This window comes from Cricetulus griseus, chromosome 2 (assembly GCF_003668045.3).
Source record: "Cricetulus griseus strain 17A/GY chromosome 2, alternate assembly CriGri-PICRH-1.0, whole genome shotgun sequence".
Classification (NCBI taxonomy): Eukaryota; Metazoa; Chordata; class Mammalia; order Rodentia; family Cricetidae; genus Cricetulus; species Cricetulus griseus.
This window is the reverse complement of record NC_048595.1, coordinates 44,648,609-44,671,762: the sequence shown is the minus strand read 5'-3', so window position 1 is coordinate 44,671,762 and position 23,154 is coordinate 44,648,609. Positions and strand designations below refer to the sequence as shown.

The 23,154-nt window shown below is 44.7% G+C and overlaps 1 protein-coding gene across 1 annotated transcript in view; it reads left to right on the top strand.

The window, feature by feature from the left end:
• Positions 1–23,154, top strand: part of Plpp3 (phospholipid phosphatase 3) — a 78,005-nt gene that overhangs the window by 27,365 nt on the left and 27,486 nt on the right. The window contains exon 2 of the mRNA XM_027402339.2: positions 10,671–10,828. Coding sequence (XP_027258140.1) covers positions 10,671–10,828 — 158 coding nt within the window. The remainder of the gene's footprint in view (positions 1–10,670; positions 10,829–23,154) is intronic.

Sequence of the window (23,154 nt, the reverse complement as noted above, 5' to 3'; positions counted from 1 at the left end):
TGAACAGGGCTAGGAGATTTTTGACTCAAAGGGGTGGGGGACTAATTGTTAATGCCTACCATACCATATTTCCTCCTTAGGGCTCTTCAGACTGATATTGGCATCTTCCTCTTACTGGGGAGGCGGGGAGAAGTTAAACAACTTGCTGAAGATCATATAGATTGTTGAGTGGCAAAACGAGTTTCAAGCCCAGGTCTTGAGCTACCTTTTGGGGATCCGTAAACTTCCTCTCACTTGATTATCCAAGAGGACCTTAGGGGCATGCCGAAATTGATCCCTTAGCTCTTGGGATAGCTGGGGTGGGTTGGGGGCATAACAGCTAAATCACGGGGACTCGTAGCCTTCCCTAAAGAGCTCAAAAAATGTTTACAGTAACTTCACTTTGTGGAAAAGCCCAAGGAGCTGAAGATTAAGAAGCTTAGAGTGCTGTGGCCTTCAACCACTCATGAGATTCAAGTTCACCAAGAAAATAAAGGACCCACCCCCAAGTCAGAGAATGTGTTTTCCTGAGGAGTCAGCTCTCCCACATTGTGGTTAGCTTCCATTAAGTGCTGGGGATTGTTGTTCCAAGGGAGACTGAAACAGATTGTTTTCTGAAGTGATTCCTGGATAGTGTAGGAGAATGGTTACTGTGGCAGTGCAGGGTAAATGTAAGATCACTGTGGTGTTAGAATGCTGTAGTATTACTGGTATGTGCCTAACTCCATTTTGAGCAAGATTGGTGATACGAACATATCTGATAGGCTTTTAGACACAAGTCTCTTCTCACCTGGCATTGACTCTTTAGGATTAGTGAACTTCCATCATATATATGGAGGTTGTTTTTGTTTTTATTTCAGGTAACTACTGCCTTTAAAAATAGAACTCCATGATAATACCACTTAGGATCACCTAGACAGATATAGGTTAGGTTAGCTCCTATCTTCTACTGCATAGCCATGTAATTTATTATGACACACCTTGTTTACCCGGCTCATAAGGGAGGTGCTCCTACATGCTACACCACCAGTCTAATGGAGGAAACTTGCTGTTGGCTTCAGAGTTCAAGAAGGCTTGCCTTTCACTGGTCCTCAACTTTCCGGCCTCTAAAATACACAACTGCCTGCCTTGTGCTGTGCAGACATGAAAGCATAGGAGGCTTATCTTGGTTTAAGATTGAGACATATACCTATGTATAAGACAGTACACACCTTCACATGTCTGCTGTGGCCAGTGTTTACTATGGAAGACATTGGCTTTTGTTGTTGTTTGTTTTGTTTTTCTAGACAGAGTTCTTTGTAGCTTTGGAGCCTGTCCTGGAACTCCATCTATAGAACAGGCTGGCTTTGAACTCATAGAGATTCACCTGCCTCTGCCTCTGCCTCCTGAGTGCTGAGATCAAAGGAGTACACCACCACTGCCCGGCCAAGAACATTGTTGAACCAGGACTATTTCTGTTTTCGTAGGTTCAATATTGTAGGAACACTTTTATTCTTTAATGCAAAGGTAGGGAAGTCAAATATGTACAGTTAACTTAAATAACTAAAGAAACCAAGTAAACATTAAAAAAAAAATCAATAGCACAGGTGGAATGGGTATGCCAGTGAATACTTGACATGGTCTTAGTGCTAGGGATATGGTGAGGACCAATGAATGACCCCCTGGGGAAGATAGGCTTCATCTGAAGAGCTACAGCCTAGGCCTAGACCTTGCCACATGCAGAATTGCTGTCTTAAGAAGCTGGGAATCTGAATGTTGTGTATTAAGTGTGAGCACTAATTTTAAACAATTTTAAGCATTGGGTGGGCCAAATAGAACATCCCTAGCAGGCAGATTTGTTGTGGAGTGCTTGAGTGTGGCCTTGACCTTACCCTTAGACGGTGTGCCTGGGAGTCCATCTATGCCTCGGACTGCCAACCAGCTGCCAACCAACACTGTCTTGTTCCTACAGGCCTCTAGGGGTGCTTTGGCCCTAACCTTCTGCCCCCATATCCGCTTGAGGGCTTGCCTTTTGACTATCGAACTGCCTCCAGGTGTGTCTGATGTCCTGCCAGTTCATGCTGTTTATTTTGTACCACGAGAACGTGGTGTTTTTGTATACCTGGACAGTGGTGCTTGGATGGATGCATGCCTGCTGACCAGTGCGTGTTTCAACACTGGATAAACAAGAGCTGTGTTTTCTTTTCACTTTATTTTGGACTTGCTGCCCTTGAACTTTGAGTGATCTGAGAATGTTTGACAGTGCTTCAGCAGTGACAGTTCTTCCTGGCATCAAGGGGAACAGGTCTTGGTAAGCACTGTCGAATGCCCATCTCTTTGTTCACTTTTGAGAAGTCCCTAGAATTTTAGGGTTTTACAAGCGTGGCTTTCTTTCTCTTGGGATCAGACTACCTTTGGCAAGTGGCTGAGTGAGCTCATGGCTGCTCCAGTAGAGCCTGGACAGAACTCTGATTACATCTTACTCTTCCTTAGAAGGGTTCCTGATACTAGACTTCTTGTTGGTTGACTGCCTGACACACAGGAGTAAGAACTAATATTCACCGAGCTGAGCAATTATACATTTTGTAAATTGCATCTCACTCTCATAGTTCTGTATATTAAGAACTGTTGTACAATGTCCTGTTGTATGATGTTAAAAATGGAGAGAGGTAGAGTGACCTGCCTAGGGTCATACACAGTCCTGACAGGTGGTAAGACATGAAATCCTATGTGCCAGAGTTCATGAATTGAGGACTGGAGAGATTGCTCAGTAGTTAAGAAAATTGGCTACTCTTCCCAAGAACCAGGGTTCTATCCCCTACATGCTGGCTCAAAGCAGATTAACTACAGTTCTAGGCGATCCTGTGCCCTCTTCTGACCTCTATAGGCACCAGACACACACATTGTGCATAGGCATACATGCAGGCAAAACACATATATGTATTAAATGACCACTACAAAGTCAAACAAGCAAACTTCATGTTTAGACAGGAAAAAGAAAGAAGTCGCTTATCTCCAATGGTGTTTTAATACAGGAGCTTAAAACATGACTAGTGGCCAGAGAGATCAGATGTGGTTGCTTATGTAAGAGCTATGAAATACAGTGCCTTAGCTCCAGTAGCCAAACTATTGAACCATACTGGAGACAGCAGAAAGGCTGGATCTGTGTAGTACCAGGAGGGGTCCTGGGTTTTGTCCTTGTTCAGGCCAAATGAACTTTCAACGGCTTTGTGGTTTGAGTGCATGAATGTCTTCCTAGACATATCAGCAAAAGAGTCTGTCTGGCCCCATCTTCAAATGGACTTTGGGCTGGATGGTTCTGTTACGTGTCCTGGTTATTCCTTTCATCAGCCAGTAGACACAGACAAATTGTAGTCTCTCTGATCCTTGACTATGCCTATGTGCTAACGATAGAAACGATTGTTTTGAAACTTAAATCTGTTAATATATCTGAAGCTCCTTAAACATCATAGATGCCCAGTGAATGCAGATTTATTCTCATCCATATTTAATAGTGGGCCTAAAAGAGAAGAAAGAACTCTTGAAGTGACTGTTTCACCCAAGGTGAACAGATGGTTCACCTTGTAAACCTGTTGGTTGCATTTTACTGGAGAAAAAGATCTTGTTTGTGAAATATATACAGTTGACAGAAGTGGGGCTGGAGAGATGGCTCGGCAGTTGAGAGCACTGATTGCTCTTCTTGAGGACACAGGTTCAATTCCCAGCACCCACATGGCAGTTCACCACTGTCTGTGTAGCTCCAATCTCAGGGTCACCTGACACCCTCACACAGAATATATACACGTAAAACACCAGCACAAATGAAAGGAAGGAAGGAAGGAAGGAAGGAAGGAAGGAAGGAAGGAAGGAAGGAAAAGAAAGAAAATCGTTTTTAAAAAAGTTGGCAGATGCTCTCCAGTTCTCTTAATGAAAGGTGCAAACTGTGATCTACTGGTTTGTTTTTAGGTGGATGTGGCAGCTTTTTGAAGGGACCCATGAGATGACTCCCTGGGTAAACTCATTTGCCTTGTAAGCCTAATGACTCTGTATCCACAGACCCTACAGTGAATGGAGAGAACTGACTCATTTGTCCTTGGACGAGTGTGCTGTGGCACAGGCATTAAAGAATTAAACTTCATAAACGTTTGCAAAGAATCTAATGAGAAAGGCCCAAACAGCCAGATTTGAAGACTGATATTAGTTCTTTTATGGTGCTAGGCTTGTGGCTTAATAGTGAGTGTTTGTTTAGCATGTTTGAGGCCCTGAATTCCATCTGGAGCACTGAAAACTAGTAATGTCTTCACTGTCAGCACTCTCCAGTAAGGGCACCCAAAGTTCTTTATAATACCCAGGATTAGGCCACAGACAGGTTTCTCTTTGCCATGGAGCCCCAGACTTCCTGAGGGTGGGAAACTGAAACACAGTACAAACCCTTACTCCACCACTGTGTCCCCAGCACTCAACAGTGCCCAATTCTTGGGGAACTGTCCATCCTTGTTTGTTTCCCTAAGCAAGAGACCTTGGACTTGGGCTCAGGAAACACAAGCAGCAAGACTCTATCTGAACTTTCTAGCCCTGAAGAATGAGCATTTGTCAAGGAAAGGCTCGGCCCGGAATATGGCCTCTTCACACCCGCCAACTGCAAGTGTTTTTCATGGAGCTTGTTTCAAAGCTGAAGAAACGCCTTCATAGTAAACTTAGATTCTGCTCATCTGGATTCTGTCCAGTCTAAAAATCTGGACAAATATTATAAACCAGAGAAAGTTTGCACACTTCTAAGACCAGTAGCAATTAATTACTTTAAATAGAAATACTGTCACTTACTGGCAACATAAATATTTGTATTTTGAACCTCAAAGTAGTTGTTGGGTTGACCATTCTGACCTTAAGTGATTTTACTTAGTCACTTTTTGACAGGGAATGCATTTATAAAGAAGGGTCAGGACAGGGAGGAAGAAAATATGAACCAAAAGAAAGACAAAGCTGGGTTCTAATCCCAGTGACCTATGGATACACTTGGAGAATAGAAAACTTCTATCTTCAATTATCTATTGAGTACAAATGAAAATAACAACACACACACTTTCACAGTTATCATAGACAGTAAATAAATTGCAAAACAGACTCTAAACCCCTTCAAAGGGAACTCAGTGTCTTCTAGCTCTAGTTCTGGTATCTGGTCCAAATGGGTGTCTTTTGCTCTGCACTTGGGTGACGCTTGTTTGGTTTTTCTGATCCTCAGTGTTTCTCTTTGTAAGTGGTTTGAATAGCATGCTCACTCATAACTCTGCCTTATTGATAAGGCTCACAAAGCTCCCACCAGTGAGTCCTGGTAACTGCCTGGCCTCGGCAGCTATGCTGTGCCAATGCCTGAGGATGTATTGAGTGTCCTATGTCATTTTGCCAGTAAGCATGTAGGTGCTCTGTGGATGTTGCTTTAATTATTACTCTCACTTTGCTTATTTGAAGATACATCCAACCGCTTCTCAGCTGTTTGGCTAAGATCAAGGAAAGATAAGTATAGATCGGTTCAAGTGGAAAATTGGGCGAGTCTCAGGAGAGGCATCGCAAGGACTTGTTTTACGGGACAGATGAGAAGTGCCCTCTCCAGTGCTCTGGGTTTTGGTCATGCAGAGAAGTGCAGTCACTTCAGCTTTATCCTCCTGCTCCGCTCACCCTACCTCACCAAGGGCTTCTAAAAAGCACTTTCAGAGAAGAGGCTGTGTTTAATTTTGTGCAGATATGAAGCCATGGCTGCGGGGAGTTGGCTTTGGGGCTGGGTCACTCTGGTAACACTCCCCACATGACTTGATCAATGGGTGGGCCATGAAAACTTATCCTGTGTTTTTTTACACCCCACCCCCAAACCACCCAACCTGCCCAAGTGTTAGTCTTTCAAAGCCAGCAAAGTTTCAAAGGCCTGAACCCAACACAGCGGCCTTTCTTCATGCTTTGATTTTCTGCCCATTAAGTGTTTGTCACTGAGTTCAGATTTCGCCTCCTCTGCAGCCTACACATCCCACGTAGCCCCTAGAGGTATAGGAAGTTAATTGATCCTTGATTAAAAGGAGGAGAGAGGCTTGAGCCTGGGTCTAGACACTTTAGATTATTCTCTTTCTTCTGGCTCTGATTTGCAGACAGCTCATAATATACATTTTATTATCAATAAATCTAAGTTCTAGGATATTGACTTCAGATCTTTGATTGAATTAGACATGTGTGTATCTAATTAGTGTGTGTGTGGCATGCAGTGGATTTTCAGTGAACATTAGCTAGAAAGGCTGCCTTGACTGTTCAAAAACTTCTCTCTGTCTCGTTCTCTGTCTCTCTCTCTCATTCTCTGTCTCTCTCTCTCATTCTCTGTCTCTCTCTCTCATTCTCTGTCTCTCTCTCTCATTCTCTGTCTCTCTGTCTCTCTCTCTGTCTCTCTCTCTCTCTCTCTCTCTCTCTCTCTCTCTCTCTCTCTCTCTCTCTCTCTCTCTTTCTCTCCTGCCTGCATGAGAGTTACTAGGGGAGCTTCAGCTCATTTATTCATACCCATGGGTGCTTCTGTTTTAAGTGACTCACTCCAGAAAGCACCCAAGATTTAGTCAGGTCATTTGAACTCCATCCAGCTTCACCATTAACTGACAAAGTAACTCTGCTAAACCACTTTAATCTCTTTGAACCATAGGGTGGCTTGGCCTTTGGGCCCCTTGGAGATTGGGACTTAGCCTCTTTCATCTCCACAGCCCAGTCAGTAAGTAACTGGGTTGTTAGACCACAACAGTGCTTGTGGGAATCCTCCAGTGTGGGCACATAGTGCTTGCTCAGTAAATGCTAACTATCATTATTAGCCTTTGTGCTGTGTTCTCTTTCTTCTGCTCATTGTTTAGCTATCTTTTCATGACTACAGCAAAGTTTGAAATAGTATTCAGCAATAATTGTTCTTTTGTAATTGCCAGGACTGGAATCCTTAATTTGCACTGCATTTTCATGAGTGTACATGGCCCATGGGGCCCCGAAATTTCTCCTACTCATTCAAGGGTCAACTCAAGTCTCTCTCCCCTGCCAGACACCTCTAGTGCCCCAGTAGAGTAGTTTTGTTCTCTCTGTGCATCAGTCATTGCACTGGTAATATTTTGACACTCTGGGTTGGTGCATTGTTTTTGTTTGTTTCGTTTTGTTTTTCGAGACAGGGTGTCTCTGTATAGCTCTGGCTGTCCTGGAACTTGCTCTGTAGACCAAACTGGCCTTTACCTCCTGAGTGCTGGGATTAAAGGTTATGTGTCACCACTGCCAGGCCCTTGGTTTGTGTCTTCTCAACAGCCACATGAACTTCTCCAGGGCAGAAGCTATGTCAAACATCTTACTCTCCGATGTTGTGAAGTTTTGGTTTTTTTGTTTGTTTGTTTGTTTGTTTGTTTTTGTTTTTTTAAGCTAAATGAAGACAATAGAAGATAATGAAAATGGTGGCAGTGATGGGAACAGACACCCTGCTTTGCAAAGGACTCCTTCTTCTTTTCCTCTTACTGCTCTCCTGAAGCAAAGTGGGGTCTTCTGTCCCGAGAACTAGTTGTCCAGTTGGGAGTGTTCATTCAGTTTCTATCAGCTCTTTCTGGAGCAAAGTCAAGATTTGACTGGCATCACCCTCAGTAAATACCACAAGTTTGTAAAGGAGATAGAAAAGGCCATTGGGTTTTCTAAATGATATCTCCACGCCTTTCAAGAAAATAAACAGAAACTATTTAGATCCAACTTCTTGTCTGTTTGTAGTCATCACCCGTATAATCAGAAGCGGAAACCCTCCCTGAGCCACAGGGAAAGAAAGCATCTGTGTTGTTCCCAGCCAAAGAGAGGGCAGAGGAACAAACCAGATGGTTTTCCTTTCTGAGCCATCTCCTTGGACCTGTTGACATTGATCAAGTGTCCTTAGCGCGTCTTACACTCTGTGCCATTACTGCCCATGTGTTGCTTTGGATTTCTTTCAAGCAAATCTTCCTGGAAAGATGCACTGTGTGTGTGTGTGTGTGTGTGTGTGTGTGTCTGTGTGTGTGTGTGTGTGTGTGTGTGTGTGTGTTCCCTGACTGGACTGGAAACTCCCTGAGGGCAGTGTCTGGGTGGGTTTGTATTTCTGCACTGAGCAAACATAGTTAAAATGTCAGTACACACGTGTTGAGTGATAGCTGAATACATCAGTTTATCCCATCATCTCAGGAAAACTGAAGTTAGGTTTCATTCTTCTCATTTAGCAGATCAGAAAGGGAATTCTTGAAGATGTAAAATGACCTGCTCAAGTAGAACAGCAACCCCGAGATCATTAGCCTACCTCTGTCTAACTCCAGAGCTCTTTTATACATGTCTTATTTATTGTCCTCAGAAACATGTTTTACAGGCCTATCATGTGAAAACTATTGAATAGATGTTGGAGGTCTAGAAGTGAACCACAAATATCAGGCATCTGAAAGCTATTGGATATAGATGCTGGAGATCTAAGTGTGAGCCACAACTATCAGGCACCCAGAGTCTGTTCCTATCCTGAGGGCAACACTTTGGCTCCCAACCACCTCAGAGGCCACAGCTAAGCATCTCATCATCACAATGCATGGAGCTCTAAAAGTATGCTATAATAGCTGTTTCTGGCTTCTCAGCCCCTCTTCATAGCCAACTTGATCCCATTTCAAAATCTCTAGCCCATGGAGTAAAGATGGGCTGAGCCCGTATGGTATCCCTCCCAGGCTCCCAACCCCAGAACATCAGCAACTTCTGTCAGGGCTACACCAACACACTTATCCACTGCCTCCCCACCCCCTCCACTCCAGGGCAGAGACTTTCAAAAGTTAATGGTTATTGCCTTTTGGGGCCCCTCTGTGTTTACTTTGAGAAGGTCAAGCCCGATACTGTGGTGTGTTGCTGAGCTTCTTTTCAAAGCACCAGTATGAATTTGATAAAGTAAATTGTTGTTCTAACAGGAAGCAGTTAGGGGTCACAAAATAAATAGCTGGAGAATTCAAATAAATCCAAAGAATAAAACCAAATAAATCCATGTGTGTATGCACTGTGATACATAAATACACTTTTTGGAAAGCTAGGGTTTTTATCGCTGCTGGTCTGGACCAAGGTAATTGAAAAATTGTGGAGTTCGTGGTACTTTTTTCCAAAGGCGGTCTGGGGCTTTGAGCAACGTGACATGAATATAATTTTTTTTAAATGAAAAGGGAATTTTATCTTGTAAACAACTGCTTATCTTGGGTTTTTTTTTCTCCCACTAATGAATTTAACATTTTGATGAAAGCAATTTGCAAAGTTAAATTGGGGATTTAGGCACTGAGAGGGGTGGACTTCAAGCCCTAAATGAACTAAAGATTCTGAGTCTCATGTTTTTCCCCTTGAAGAAGGGAGGGAATCGTGCTGAAATGATACCTTAAAGTGGCCTCTGGGTTCCTATAATGTTCAGTACATTATAGGAACAGTTGTTAGCCTTGGGGACAATGTGAGCCAGACCCTGTACCTGTTTCCTTAGTGTCCAGAGGAGGATTGGCAGAGCTGGAGACTGAGGACAGAGGTTCTGGTCCTGGGCTTTCCTTGGATCAGGGCTAAAGATTTTATTACTCATGCAATGGAGAATCATTAATGACACTTTAGTAAGCCACTAACATGGTCATGGTAAGAGACTTTCAAATCTTTCAACCAGCCAGGAATAAGGGCCCCCGCCTTTAATCTCAGCACTTGGGGGGCAGAGACAGGTGGATCTCTGTGAGTTCAGGGCCAGCCTAGTCTATATAATGAATTCCAGGACAGCCAATGCTTCATAATGAGACCCTGTCTCAAAACCACACCAACAGCAAAAAGAAGTAAACTGGTGCATGTGTGTAGGAAGGAGACACCGTGGGCCAGGCACCCTAGTAGGAGGTGACTGTAATATTCAATCAAGACTTAATGTAGGACATTTGCTTTATGCTTCCGGGCAAGTGGTAAAATCTATTAGTTGTGACTTTTGAGAGAATGGAACTAGGTAGCCATTGATAACTAGTCACCGCTTTAAGAATGACCTGGTACTTCTGTGCCCTTCGTCTCCCATCTAGGATATCAGATGGAAGGGTTGAGCTCAACTCTAGTCTATGCCTCTGAATAGTGAGGGAAAAGACTTGAAAATGGTATCTACTGAGCCAGACCCTTTGCCAGAGGCTTTATGTACAAGAAACAACTGCTCATCACACACATTTACTGGGAGGTGAATGAGGTGAGGACAAGAGCCACATAACTAGGAAATGGTGAAAGTAGGATTCAGCTCCAAGTTGTCTGACTCTGGTGCCTGTAGAACTGTGTGGAACAGGCATGGTCCTCAGATGAGCATCTCAGAGAAGAAATGGTTAGGGTCCAGAAGATGTCACCTTGAACATCTAATTGAACATCATTAGCCTTGGGTCATGTTACTCAGTTTTTAAAATCCGACTAACTTTAAGCAGGGTATGGAAGACTGCTTTCCAACTCTTCCACTACCACTCAAAGGGACAAAAGAAGGTGGGGGGGGGGTGCCACTTTCCCTGGGGTGATAAAAGGGGAGAAGGTAATACATGTCATGAAAGCTCCACAGACTGTAGAATACCATAAATGTAGGATTTGAGTTAACTGTTGTCTGATGCTTGGGGTAGTCTCTGTATAGGTCTTCTGCTCCTTGGCACTGATGTTTTCCCTTTTCTCTTCCCTTCCCCCCATTTTTGTTCCCCCAGCGGCTCTGCCCTTCCTCATCATCGAGACAAGCACCATTAAGCCTTATCGTCGAGGGTTTTATTGCAATGACGAGAGCATCAAGTACCCCCTGAAAGTCAGCGAGACTATAAACGATGCCGTGCTCTGTGCAGTGGGGATTGTTATTGCCATCCTGGCGGTAAGTGTCCGGCCTCTGCCATACTGATCTGACTGCCTTTTTTGTTATACTGCAACATATCTGAGCTATGAGTGGTTTTGCAACCAGTCAAAAGAGACTTCCACCAAAGAGAACTTCAGCCAGTATGATTTTGTCTTTTGCAGCTAATACTATTTCTGAAAAACATTTACTGGGAGATAAGCATTTAGAAACACCTTCTAAAGTAGTTAATGTACACTATCCTCATGATGATCTAATGGAATTTAAATATTGGCTTTCTCTTCTAATGTCCATGATAGTTAATAAGTTGTAGAGTTGCAATTCGAACTAAGACATCCCTTACACGGAGGTCTCGTCTCTGAGCCACTGGGCCATGAGGCTGAGTCCCATCCTTGTCAGCTAGCCAAGGTGTTTTCTGTGCTCTTGCCTCACCTTTGCTCAGCTGCTGTGGTAGTGACCATGACCTTGCAAATTTCTAGCATACTGTTTAGTTTTCCTGCCCTGTGGCAGTGGTGGTAAGATAAATAGGACCTGGAATTCAGAGCACTTGATCTAGACTCCACCCTCTGCTAGCGAGCCTGAATCTTTTAAAACTTGAGGATGAGTGTGTGGCTTCACAGTGTCACAATAAAGTATAAAAAGATCATGAGTGTCTTAGAGTTCTTACCGCTGTGTTAAACACCATGGCCAAAAGCAACTTGGGGAGGAAAGGGTTTATTTCAGTTTGTATTTTCAGGTAGCAGTCCAACACTAAGTCAGGGCAGGAACCTGGAGGCAGACACCAAAGCAGAGGCCATGGAGGAATGCTTCTTGCTGACTTGTTCTCCATGGCTTGTTCAGCTTGCTTTCTTATAGCACCTAGGACCACCAGGGGTGGTACTGACTACACGTGTCTCAAGAAATGCCCCACAGGCCAATCTGCTGGAAGCATTTTCTCAGTAGAGGTTTCCTTTTCCCAAATGACTCTAGCTGTCATGTTAATATAAAACTAGCAGCACAGTGAATATTAAAATACTTTACAAACTCTTAATTGCTGAACAGGTTACTGGGGTGTCTGTATAAAGTTCAGCCTCACTCGTGTTTCCCTTAAAGGGTATAGACCTCATGAACAATGCTGCAGAAATGTGCCGTACAGGAGCTGTGACAAGGTCCAGGATTCTTTGGAGCAGTGCTAGCTTGTGGGAATTTGGGTGTGGTCCACCTGGGCCCTACCCTCTTTGAGTGTGTCCATTTGAGACAGGAGATGGGGAAGGTCATTCTTTGAAAGCCACTGTTATGATTTGTGAGGTTTATAGTTTTACAGCTTCCATTCCGACATTTTCTGAGTTTGTACTCTGCCCTTGAACTCCTGCCATGTGGGTGAAAAGCAGAGGTAACACATCCACTAGGACCGTCAATGCTGTAGATCCTTGAATTGTTCTATTGAACTTAGCTTGGAGGTGGAACTTTGGCCTGCTACCCCCATTATGCAGATGGAAAATGGATAGCCCAGAGGGGTTAGATAAAAGACATACTCAGAGCCTATAGCTAGTAAAGCCAGGGGGATTCAAGCCTTATGCCTGGATGATTTCAAAGCCCCCTTCTGATCCATCAAACATGCATTTCAAGGTAGCTAAACTCTCCAGATGAACTGATTGCTTTAGGGAATAGATAGAAAGGTAGCTTAACTGGCCTGGTCTGAGTTGTGACAGGTAAACTGCTGATAAGACAAGTTTTTCTTGTGACTTGCCTACTCTGGGGTTGGGCAATGGCAAGGAGAGCTTGTAGAATCCTTTCCAATCTTTAAAAGAAAACCAACCCATTTGGCAGCCATAGTGGCTTGGGAAGGTGCACTGAGAATCGCTGTTCAAAAGCTAAAAAATGAAAGGTCCAATTTACTATTGCTCCAAATTGATGGTTGTGGGAATGAGTTCTCCAGGAAGAATGGCTTTTCCTGAAAAGGGCATTTGTTGTGGAAGGCAGTTAATTGCAGAGTATGTCTTGCTGAGGTTTGAACAGGTGTTCTTGACAGACAGAGGATTGGCTAATTGAATGCTTTAAGAGAACACATTATAATCTCAGAGTCTTGTGATAAGACCCGGTCCAGGACAGGCACATCACGTGCTGTTCAGGCACTTACTCTATCAGGTGTTATTCCCAGCATGCCCTGGGGGCTGCTCTCAGGCACACAGTAGAAAGTGAATTAGACACCTTCCCCAATGTGAATCAAGTGAAAGAATGGTATCTATCATCCTCAGTTTCCTCATCTACATAATCAAAACGATGTTCACAGTTCCTCAAGAGGATTAAACTCCCTGTACAGTGTGCAGTCTTGTACCTGGGAGCAGCCCTTGGTCTCTCCCAGACCCCAGGATGGACACAGGAAATGTTAAAGTGGCTTCTCCAGAGGCGGTTCTCTCTTTCCCTTTACCAGTGTCATCTTGATGTTTTCACTGAGATGTTCCCTGGAGAACGTCCTGACATACTCCTGTGATGGACCCTTTATAATAAGATAAGCAGTGATGTCAGTCAGTGAAATAGGTTTCAGTCAAGCCATTGTATAGTTCAGAAAAACACCGGCAGGATACACAGCACACACAGCAGGGTCGGTGAGGTGATTCAGCAGGTAGAGGACTTGTTGTGCAACATGAATTCAATTTCTGAGAGAATCAACCCCCCAAAGTTTTCCTCTGGTCTGACCTCCACATGGTCAATGTGACCCATGTGCCAGCCCCCAATGCCAATAGTAAAGTTTTAAAAAATATTTAGAAATAACTGCTAATCTGGTCAGGAGCTCCTGTGTGCCAGGGAAACATGGAGACTGTGTTGATAAAGTTCACCCTCAAAGAAACCAAGAGCTAGAAAAAGGTATATGCTCTGGTTCATAACTGAGCTCCTCTGCTGTGGCGTGTGTCTCAGGTTAATTGAGCTTGATGAGCCTCAGTAGATTCATACATTAAGTGGAAAGTGTAAGTAAACACGTTTGCTAAAGTTTTGAGATGAGATCAGTATCAGCGTGCGCATGTGCACACACACACACACACACACACACACACACACAGAGAGAGAGAGAGAGAGAGAGAGAGAGAGAGAGAGAGAGAGAGAGAGACTCAATGCCAGGCACAGTGACATTTACTTAATAAGTGTTAGCTGCCTTCATTGAAAATGAAAGCACAGTGTCAAAAAATGGCGATGCAACTTAGCCAAGACAATATATGTCTAATTAAAATGGAGCCTAGAAAAGAATCCCCACTTTTGACCATGGGTCTGCCACTCTTTTCATGTCATTAATTAGTTAGGTTCAAGGCCTCTTGCCTTTCAATCCTCTTTGCAATAGGACTTCTACCTCCTGCTCCAGCTGCCAATGCATTTCAGCTAGAGGCACACGTGACATGTGTGCTTCTATCGCTGGTAGAGGTCTACTAGTCTGCTTGCTTGCCATAATGCCAAGAGTGCACCTGGAGAAAAGTTCAGCGAAGACCTCAGAGGCAGATGAATAACTTGCTTTGGTATGCTCAGTTCTGGAAAAGCTATACAAGCTACAGACAGCAGCAGCAAGACACATTTCCCACTCTCCCAGCTTGACTGCCCCAAGATCCTGGCTGCCTTCAACCAGAATCGACTTCTGACCAGAGTGCCTGAGGGACGGATGGTCAGGCAAGGGAGCAGGTTGCAGAACTGGAAATCTAATCAGCTTGCTACTGCCTGCCTGCCGTGGACCTTCTGCTCCATGTCAGGTTTGTTTCAAACAGCAAGAGGAGCCTTGACTGATTGGGATGCCCTTGATCCAGTTTGCTCAGTCACCACAACAAAGGACTGGAATGGTGCTGGAGGAGATCAGGGTGGCTTCAAGATGCAAATCATCAGACATTATAGAGAGAACAGACACCTTTCTGAGGCAGAACCTATGGAAAAAACGTCGTCATCTTGACCTCTTTTTCAGATGTGTATCAGATTCTGGAATCATAGCATAATAAGAATTCCGTCCAGGTCCACGCAGCAGCAGTCCCTACCCTGCCTTGAAAAGGTTTAATGACTCTAGCAGCAGTCAGGCTAGGAGCAGCCTATAGTAAAATCCATGTCCTATCCAGCTTTCCTTCAGTGGTGCCTTGTGTTGCCCATCAAGAGTATTTTGGTCAATGATCTTAATATGGCCCCCACATGGTCATTGTTCTGTTTAATAACCATGGGCTCAATACTTGCTATGATCAGACCCCAAGGTGGCCTCACATAGATTCTTTATATCTAGGAACTGACACATGGGCATATCATAGGTCAGTCTCCCTCCCTACTTAGAGCCAGCTGGGGCTCAAGGATAATCAGTGACTTTCCTACAACTGGCAAAGTCAGGGCAACAGTATTGATCCTCCAGCCAAGGCTTTTAAAAGTCATGGCACCTTGGCTGTCCTCTGCTGCATCCCTTCCACAGCTATTTCGCAGGCCTCTGGTGTACCAGATGTGGGGCGCATGGCAGCGAAGTGCACATTGTTCATGGCATAGCCAACAAGTGGAGCATCTCCAGCAAGCCAATAGTACCTTAAGTACTCATTGCCTTGTCATGGGATCCGTGTCTAGGTTTGATCCCTCCTGCTGGATGACAGGTTCCTGAGAGACAGAGGCCAGATCTTCTCTGATGCAATGTGATAGGCACTGAATAAACACCAAGAAGGTATCTGCAGGGACATTCCTTGGCTACCTCCTCCCCCTTCCAAAAATCCCAGAGAACTCTGAACCTACCTCTGGCTCTGTAGCTGGGATGCTGACTTACCATGTCTGTTTCCAAGTTTGTAACCTATTATTAGCTGCACAGGGTGGGGACTGGTCCAATGTGATATAAAATTGCTGGTTCAAGATGTAGGCTATGGTGCTTGGTATAAGTGTACAAAAATCATCAAGGATGCTTTAGCAATGGGCCTGAGATGCCCGAGGATCCAGTTAGTTTCCCAGAAGCCTTAAGTACAATCCGTGTGGAATATGGGAGCATGCTCAGTGCCACATGCAAATTTCTTTCTGGAGAGACAAAAAGAAGAGCTTAATACCTCCAGGGCTTGTTTATTCAGGATCAGGCTTCAGTTGGCCCACATCTGGACTTCATTAGTTCCCCCACCCCCACCCCCATCTCCCTTTATCTTCCAGAGTTCTGCCAAGAAAACAAGGTTCCCCAACATTGCTCCTCATTAAAGGTTAGTTGAGTTTGCAACTGAAAAAAAGGTGAAGCTGTGCTGGCCCAGCAGTGAGTTAGTGAGGGACCCAGTCCCCCATTTACAATCCACTCCATCTGTGCAATTACAAAGACCACCAACAGAGAGAGGCCACATTAATCCTTCGCTGTGTTGTCCCCTGATCAGATGGCTGCAGAGACCCTCTTATCCCTGGGGGATTGTGGGAGGGGGCATCTATTTGTAATTTAACAAACATAGGCATTGACCAGCGCCGCCTAGGGTTTCGTTTATTCTCTCTCCAGCACCCAAGCTCACTCCAGTGCCTGGAAAGAAGTAAGGCCCCATAGCAGTTCCTCTCTAGTTAGGTACAGCCCTTATCGTTCATATTTGCAAACAGTATCTAATATGAAGGTGACAGTTGTGTGTCTGTCTTGATTCTGTGGGGGTCAGAGTGTGGTGGGATAGTCAGATCCTTTTATGGGCTATCTGAGGGACTAGAAACTAATTGGCCTTATCATAAATGCTCTTCAGCAGCTATATGAGGTAGGCATTCTTTTCCCCATTTTCTGAGTGATTGAGGACACTGAAGCCTACAAAGGAAAGTGATTTCATCCAAGGTGACCATGCTGAATAAAAGTGAAGGCCAGAATTAAAACTCAGGTCTGACTTGCTTAAAGTCCACGTATTCTAATGAGCATTCTTTTGTTGTTGTTTGTTTGTTTGTTTTATAGTCTACAATATATTTGGTGCTGTGTAAAGTGTTCTTTGTCTTTCTTTGGTCAGCTATAAAAGCTTTTAGTTCTTGGTTTTGGAGGGCTACATGTGTGGAGACAAAACATTCAGGCCACCAGGCAAGTGACCACTGGTGAGAGTATGTAGCAGCAATTGTGTGAAATGATTTGAGTGAAAGAGATAAGCTAAGTGCATGACCCTAGACTCAACCCTCAGTATAGGAGGAAAAGAAGAAGAAAGGAAGAAGACAAGGAAGAGGAGGAAAAAGAGGAAGACGACGATTATGATGTCCACCACTGTGTGTAGATAGATGCTCAGTGGGTCTTTCCCGCATACCATGCAGTCCTGGTGGTAGACATACCTGGTGGCCCATAAGCTGCTGTATAAGATGTGGTTTGCCCTTGAAACGTATGGTCTGAAGAGGATGAAAGCCAAGTGCCAGACCAGCTGTGCTATTAAAGCTTCAGGGAGGGAAACGAATTAGGGAAAAATTAAAAAATCAAGGTAGGGCCCTAGGGACAAGATTGCTTTAAGGACAATGCATGTCAAATTTTCCCTTTACTTGGGACAAAGAAATAACCAGAAAATGTTATTATTCTCTTGCCTTGGTCACCAAATGTGTAGATGGTGTGAGGTGTGAAGTAGCTGGGAGTTCAGAGGTAGAGGACTGTGGGTTATTTTCATACACACATACCTGATCATCATTTTTAATGAGCATGTGTCCTATCTAGTTATCAGAAAATTGTCAAGCTACTGATACCAGCACCACCCTAGGTGTGGATAAGGAGCCAGGTTTAGCATAACGAGCTAGGTTTTACATGCCTAGTTACTCCAGGTGCAGAGGTGAAAAAGCCTGAACTTGGTGCCAAGACCAGCTGGCACTTGAGCTCCACTTTGAAGGGGAAGGATGGGACTTTCATCAGAGACCTTGACTCGCAGGGAGAAGGGGATTTCTGTAACAATGGAGGAGATTTTGCAACTCTGGTGTTCTTGCAGGAACTGCAAAGCAGACCTGTTTGGCTGGAGAAACAGGCACAAGGGCGCTGACAAAGTTCAGGTAGACAAAGAAGACTGGGGCATGACTGTCGAGGTCTCTGACTCTGAGGAATTTCACTCCAATTAATTGATAGAGGTTGACAAGAATATTGTTTTAAGTTGGTTTGGTCAGTTTTCTAACCGTGGTAAGAATGAAGTCATGGTGGTAATACAGGGAGAACAGGAGAAAAGAGGCTGACATGAGGGACCTTGAAATAGCAGAGCAAATAGAAGTTGATGGTAGTGGTATAAGGGAAAGGGAGAAATCTTAAGATTCTGGGTCTTTGAAGTTAGGTTTAGGGACACATGGAACAGGGGTGAGGCAAGTAGTTTGTTGGCAATGGGCAGGACTGGGTTTAATCTTGAACTTGGATAGTTTGACCTCTTGGTATCTTGTCCACTTGGGTGAAATAGCAGAAGACTGGAACAGGATTGATGGGGGACATTTGCCCTTTAGGAGATCATCTTCACAGAGCTATCGAAGCCATTAACAGCAGAGAGCTGGAGGTACAACTCCATCAAAGACTTGAATTTATTGAGTAGAAGCCAAATGTGGAAACATTGGAAATGGAGAAGGTAGCTTAGAAACAGGAAGAAATGCACAGTGGTACAATGTTAAGGAAACTTGACAAATTCAACATGGAAAAGAAGTGTGGGATTGGTAGTGTGCAACACTGTAGAGAGAGCTGCCAGGAGACTCCCGCATGGACTGGCACAGGATCTCTTTAAGGAAAATAATGGCACTTGAAACTATGTTCCTCATGAGGCTAATGGGCACAGGGTAGCCACGCTGATTGCAGCCATAATGGGCTTCTGAGATCTCTCTCTCTCTCTCTCTCTCTCTCTCTCTCTCTCTCTCTCTCTCTCTCTCTCCCTCTCTCTCTCCTCTACCAGAATCACCACTGGTAGCCTTAGAAATGCCTACTGTGTCTTCCTGGTCTTTCCCACCCAGCTCACTGCCAAAGTGCTGAAGATACTTGAGTTGGAATTATCCAATCACTTGTACTTAAGTATAGCAGTTTCTTTTTTCTTTCTTTCTTTCTTTTTTTTTTTATTAGTTCAAATTAGGAACAAGCTTGTTTCACATGTCAATCCCTTCTCCCTCTCCCTCCCCCCCCCAACATCCCACCTGCCCCTAGCCATCCCCCCTTCACTCCCCAGGCAGGGTAAGGCCCTCAAAAGGGGCTCCCCAAAGTCTACCACATCATCCTGGGCCAGGCCTAGGTTGATATGGTAGACTTAAGATGGAACATTTGGCGTCAGAGAAAGTACAACATGTTCCTGACTCTATCTTAAGAGGCAGAACCCAAGTATATTATATCTTTCCTTTGCCTCAAGATTGAGAAAAAAACTAAGAAAAAATGATTCTCCATCATCCAGTGTTTGTTGAATGGATCTTCTCTGGGCACAAAGAAATTTGTTAACCCACAAACATGAGATGTAGGGGTTGGAGTAGGGCAAAACAAACAAACAACTCGGGATGGCAGCTAACAAGGACGTAAATGTACAAGCATACTACAAGAGTAGAAGATCACTAACTGTATTGTCTCTGTTTGGGGGGCATGAGGACTACCTGCTGGGACTTTAAAGAAACAGTTTTCTTGGTACCCTCAGAAAGACCACAGGAGTGAGAGAGAGGATGCCAGGTGTTAGCCGTGGGGCTGCCAAGCTGCCCCCCCCCTTTTTTTTTTATTCAGGGTGACTCACTGGCTTCTCTGGCCTTCACCACTCTCACTTAGCGTTGGTAATCATACAGTGACCCGCAGGGTGCTATGAGAAACAGACAACTCGACCAAGGGAAAAGGGCTTTGTAAGCTGTAAAATGCTGTGTAAATATTATTAAAGCAGAACAGAATATAGGGACATTAGCCCTTCAGAGTCAACAGGGGAAGGGTTCTCAGTCTCCAGAAGAGGAATTGTTAGGACATAATGTGTAAAAATATTACTTTTCTTGGGGTGATTTATAAATAAAGCAGAATGTTTAAAATAACGCAGAGCAGCTGAGGGGGTGGGGTGGGTAGGGGGTCCTTCTGTAATGGGTTTCCTTTCTTCTGTCTTGTTTCCTGGAAGGATCAAAACCAACATCACCACACATGTATTTTCTGCTTCTACCCCTGGCAGGTTATGCTCCCTACATCCAGTTTGAAATGTTCTTTTCCAAAGAGCTCCTGGAAAAGATATTCTTAAATAGTGCTTTGATTTTTTTTTATTAATTTTATTTTATTGCCCAACCCCTCCTAACCATGAAAGAGGAAGGACAAAAACCCCAAACCAAGATGAAGCTATGGAGGTGCCAGGCACTTGATATATCACCTATTGAGTCCCTGGCCAGACTCACGGGGTGGATATTGATGCTGTTTTCTATAAGGGGACACCTAAGCCCAGACAGGTGAAGTCATCTGGCTGAAAAGTAATAGATGGGGGTCAGACTGAGACTCACTGGCTCTTAGGTCGGTGCCTCTTTCTCTGTGCCATGCCCTATCCTTCCCACTAAGGCTGGCCTAATGTCTGTCTCCATTTCCTCTCTAGAACAGTTAATATCTGAAAGGCAGGAAGAGGCTCTCTCTCTCTCTCTCTCTCTCTCTCTCTCTCTCTCTCTCTCTCTCTCTCTCTCTCTCTCTCTCTCTCTGTCTGTCTCTCTTACAGTTGGAGACAACTTCCCAAACACTGGCTTGCTGGCCAGGACCCATCCCTTTCTGTCCCCTTGTAGCTTAATTGCCATGCTTTCCTCTGTGTGAGTTTCCACTCTCCAGGCCAAGGGCCTTAAAAGGCAGGTAGGGGAGAGTTCTCTGCTGGCCTGGCCGCCAGCCATCACTCCCAGATCTGCTGCTAACTGCTTCAGAAAGAGATCAACATCCAAAGTGAAATTTACATATCAGAACCTTGCTGACTAAGGCAGAAATGATGAGGGCCCTGGGGGTGGGGACCAAGCCTTTGGAGGGGAGGAGGGCGCTTATTTTATGACCCAGGAATGAAAACATTGTGAATAATGAATAAAGTCCGAAAGCAGTAAATCTGAGACTCCAAGTAGGTGAGTAACATGTCAGGGAGCAGTTTAAGCCCTTGCCTCTCCTGCAGAGGTGCAGCCCAAGTTTCATTAAATAGCCTTTAAGGGTTAGGATTACAAGAAGCTGAGTCCCCCTGGTTCATAATGATGATTTATGGCTGTGTTGTCGACTCCTCGACCCTTCTGTACAAGGGGATGGAGAAAATACATAATTTGCTGCTCATTAACTGTGCAATCTGTCAGGGCGGCTCCAGGAGCCATGTGGTCCTGGAGCCGTGCGTCTGCAAAGTGGCTTCAGACCGGCTGTCCTAGGGACACACAACTGCTCCTCCACCAGAGAAAATGGTTTTGATAACAATAGAACTAACAAGCTAATCTCTGGGTAGCCCACACCGTATCTTTGACCTAAGAGACAGTGGGATTTACCCCTGTCCTTTACCGGACTCCATCTTTCAGAGCCCCGGAATTCCCATCTGTGCAATGGGCCTGTCTTTTGGACAGAGTTGTAGACCAAATGAAACAACGGTTCAAAGAAACTGTGGGAAATGGCTGCTGGGAGGACGAACATTGTCAGGAGTTTGAGGTAGCATACGGTCTCTTTTTCCCTCTTCATCTTCCCTCTCACTACCAGGGTCTTCACTCACGGCTCCCTGAAGTGGCCACACTATAGGAATTTTACGATGTTGAGAGGTTAGGGCTGAAGAGAGTCCTTGATTTGTAATAAAACCTTTTCTCCCCAAAGAAAGGGTCCTGAACAGAAGTGATTGTGGTCAACAAACCAGTCCGTTCATGTAAAAATACGTGTTTGCAGTAGAAACCCACATGTTCTTTCTTAGCATGAACAGAAAATTACACCAAATGATGCTTGAGCCAGGATTTCGGTGTCTAAGTCAGTGGCCTGGGCCTGGAAACTTAGGAGCAATCTAAGGGCAGGCATTGTACCCAGGGCCTTGGTTCGACTACTTGCTTGTAGGCATTTTTCACAAGTAACCTTCCTCTGCTGTTGTCTATTACCTATTGCCTCTGCTTAGTGAGGAAGCTAGTTTGGAAGCTAGCACAGCAGAGTCCAGGGTAAAAGTCCTTACTATTCTGAAGTACTAAACTAGGATTCTGCAAATAGAGAGCTTATTCCAAATTCACTCGGCGGCTGAGGACTCCAACCATGGCTACTTGATTCTCATTCAGTGTCCTTCCCCCTCCATGTAAACACCTGAGTGTGATTTATAAGAATCAGAAGGAGTCAGCGAGCAAGACTGCGGTAACGGACATCTGGAACGTGTTAGTCTGTAGGGTTCCATAGGGTAGAAGTCTAAAGGGGTTGGAAAAGGGAATTGGATCAGGAATGGTAGGAAAGAACGTTGGGCACAGAAGAGTGCACCTGGGTCCAATCTTTGGGGCGGGGGCAAGTTCATTTGGGCTCTAATCTTGTCAGCATAGAATGACTGCTTTCATATGGGACTTGCCACACCTCTCAGATTTTAATCTCTGTGGCGTGTTATCAGAGGGACATTGATTTGCAAGGATTAGGGGACATTTCCAGTTGTGCATCCCTGAGGATTGACTCATCTCCTACTTTCTGACATCTCTCTGTTCCTACAGTAACAGTTTCTGAGCACCTATGGGGAGTTAAATATTAGTTCTGCTTTCTCAGGGAATAGCTAGGCAAGTACGCTGACTGGGCCAGCCTTTAACCATCCCTGTCCTGTAGATTCATCCTCAGTGTGATCTGGGAAGAGTATGGCACTTACAAACACAGTACACGTGCCAACCAGGGCTCTTGTGTCAGCATTGTTCCCTGGGCCCCGCTGGTGTGTTTACACTATACACCATCCTTCCCTACACTTTGAGGCCTTTGAAGGCCTAGATTCAACTCATGCTTTGATGCCTTGCCCCACTGTAAAGGAATAACGGAACCTCTGCAAAGGAGTGCCCCGGATGTGCCAATCTATTGCTTCCCTTGTGGTTGTGAACATAACTGCTCCCTGAAAGGGTGAGTGTGGTTCATCCTCTTCCATGGGAGGAAGTGTGAAAGGGAATTTTGTGGTGAGTGATGAGCTGATCATCACTGTCCCTGGCCTGGGGTTGCAACCAGGAAGTGGCCACAGCTGTGCTGTGGAGTTAAGAAAGGGGAGCAGGCTGCACAGTTGTGCATCACCCAAGGCAATTTGATCCAGTGACAAAGAAACACTATCCACATGTGCATCACCAAAGGGAATTTGTCCTAATGACAAAGTGACACTGTCCATATTCACCTTATAGAGTGACAGCTGGCCCATGCTTACTGGAAAGCCAGGCAGTTTCAGCGGCAGGGATATATATAGTGCATTGTGGAAGAGCATATGAGCCAGCCTCCTTTGGCTTTCAAACCTAAGGAGAAAACAAAGCCTGACTGAGGAATTCAGACACCTACAGGCACCATATGGAATGAAATG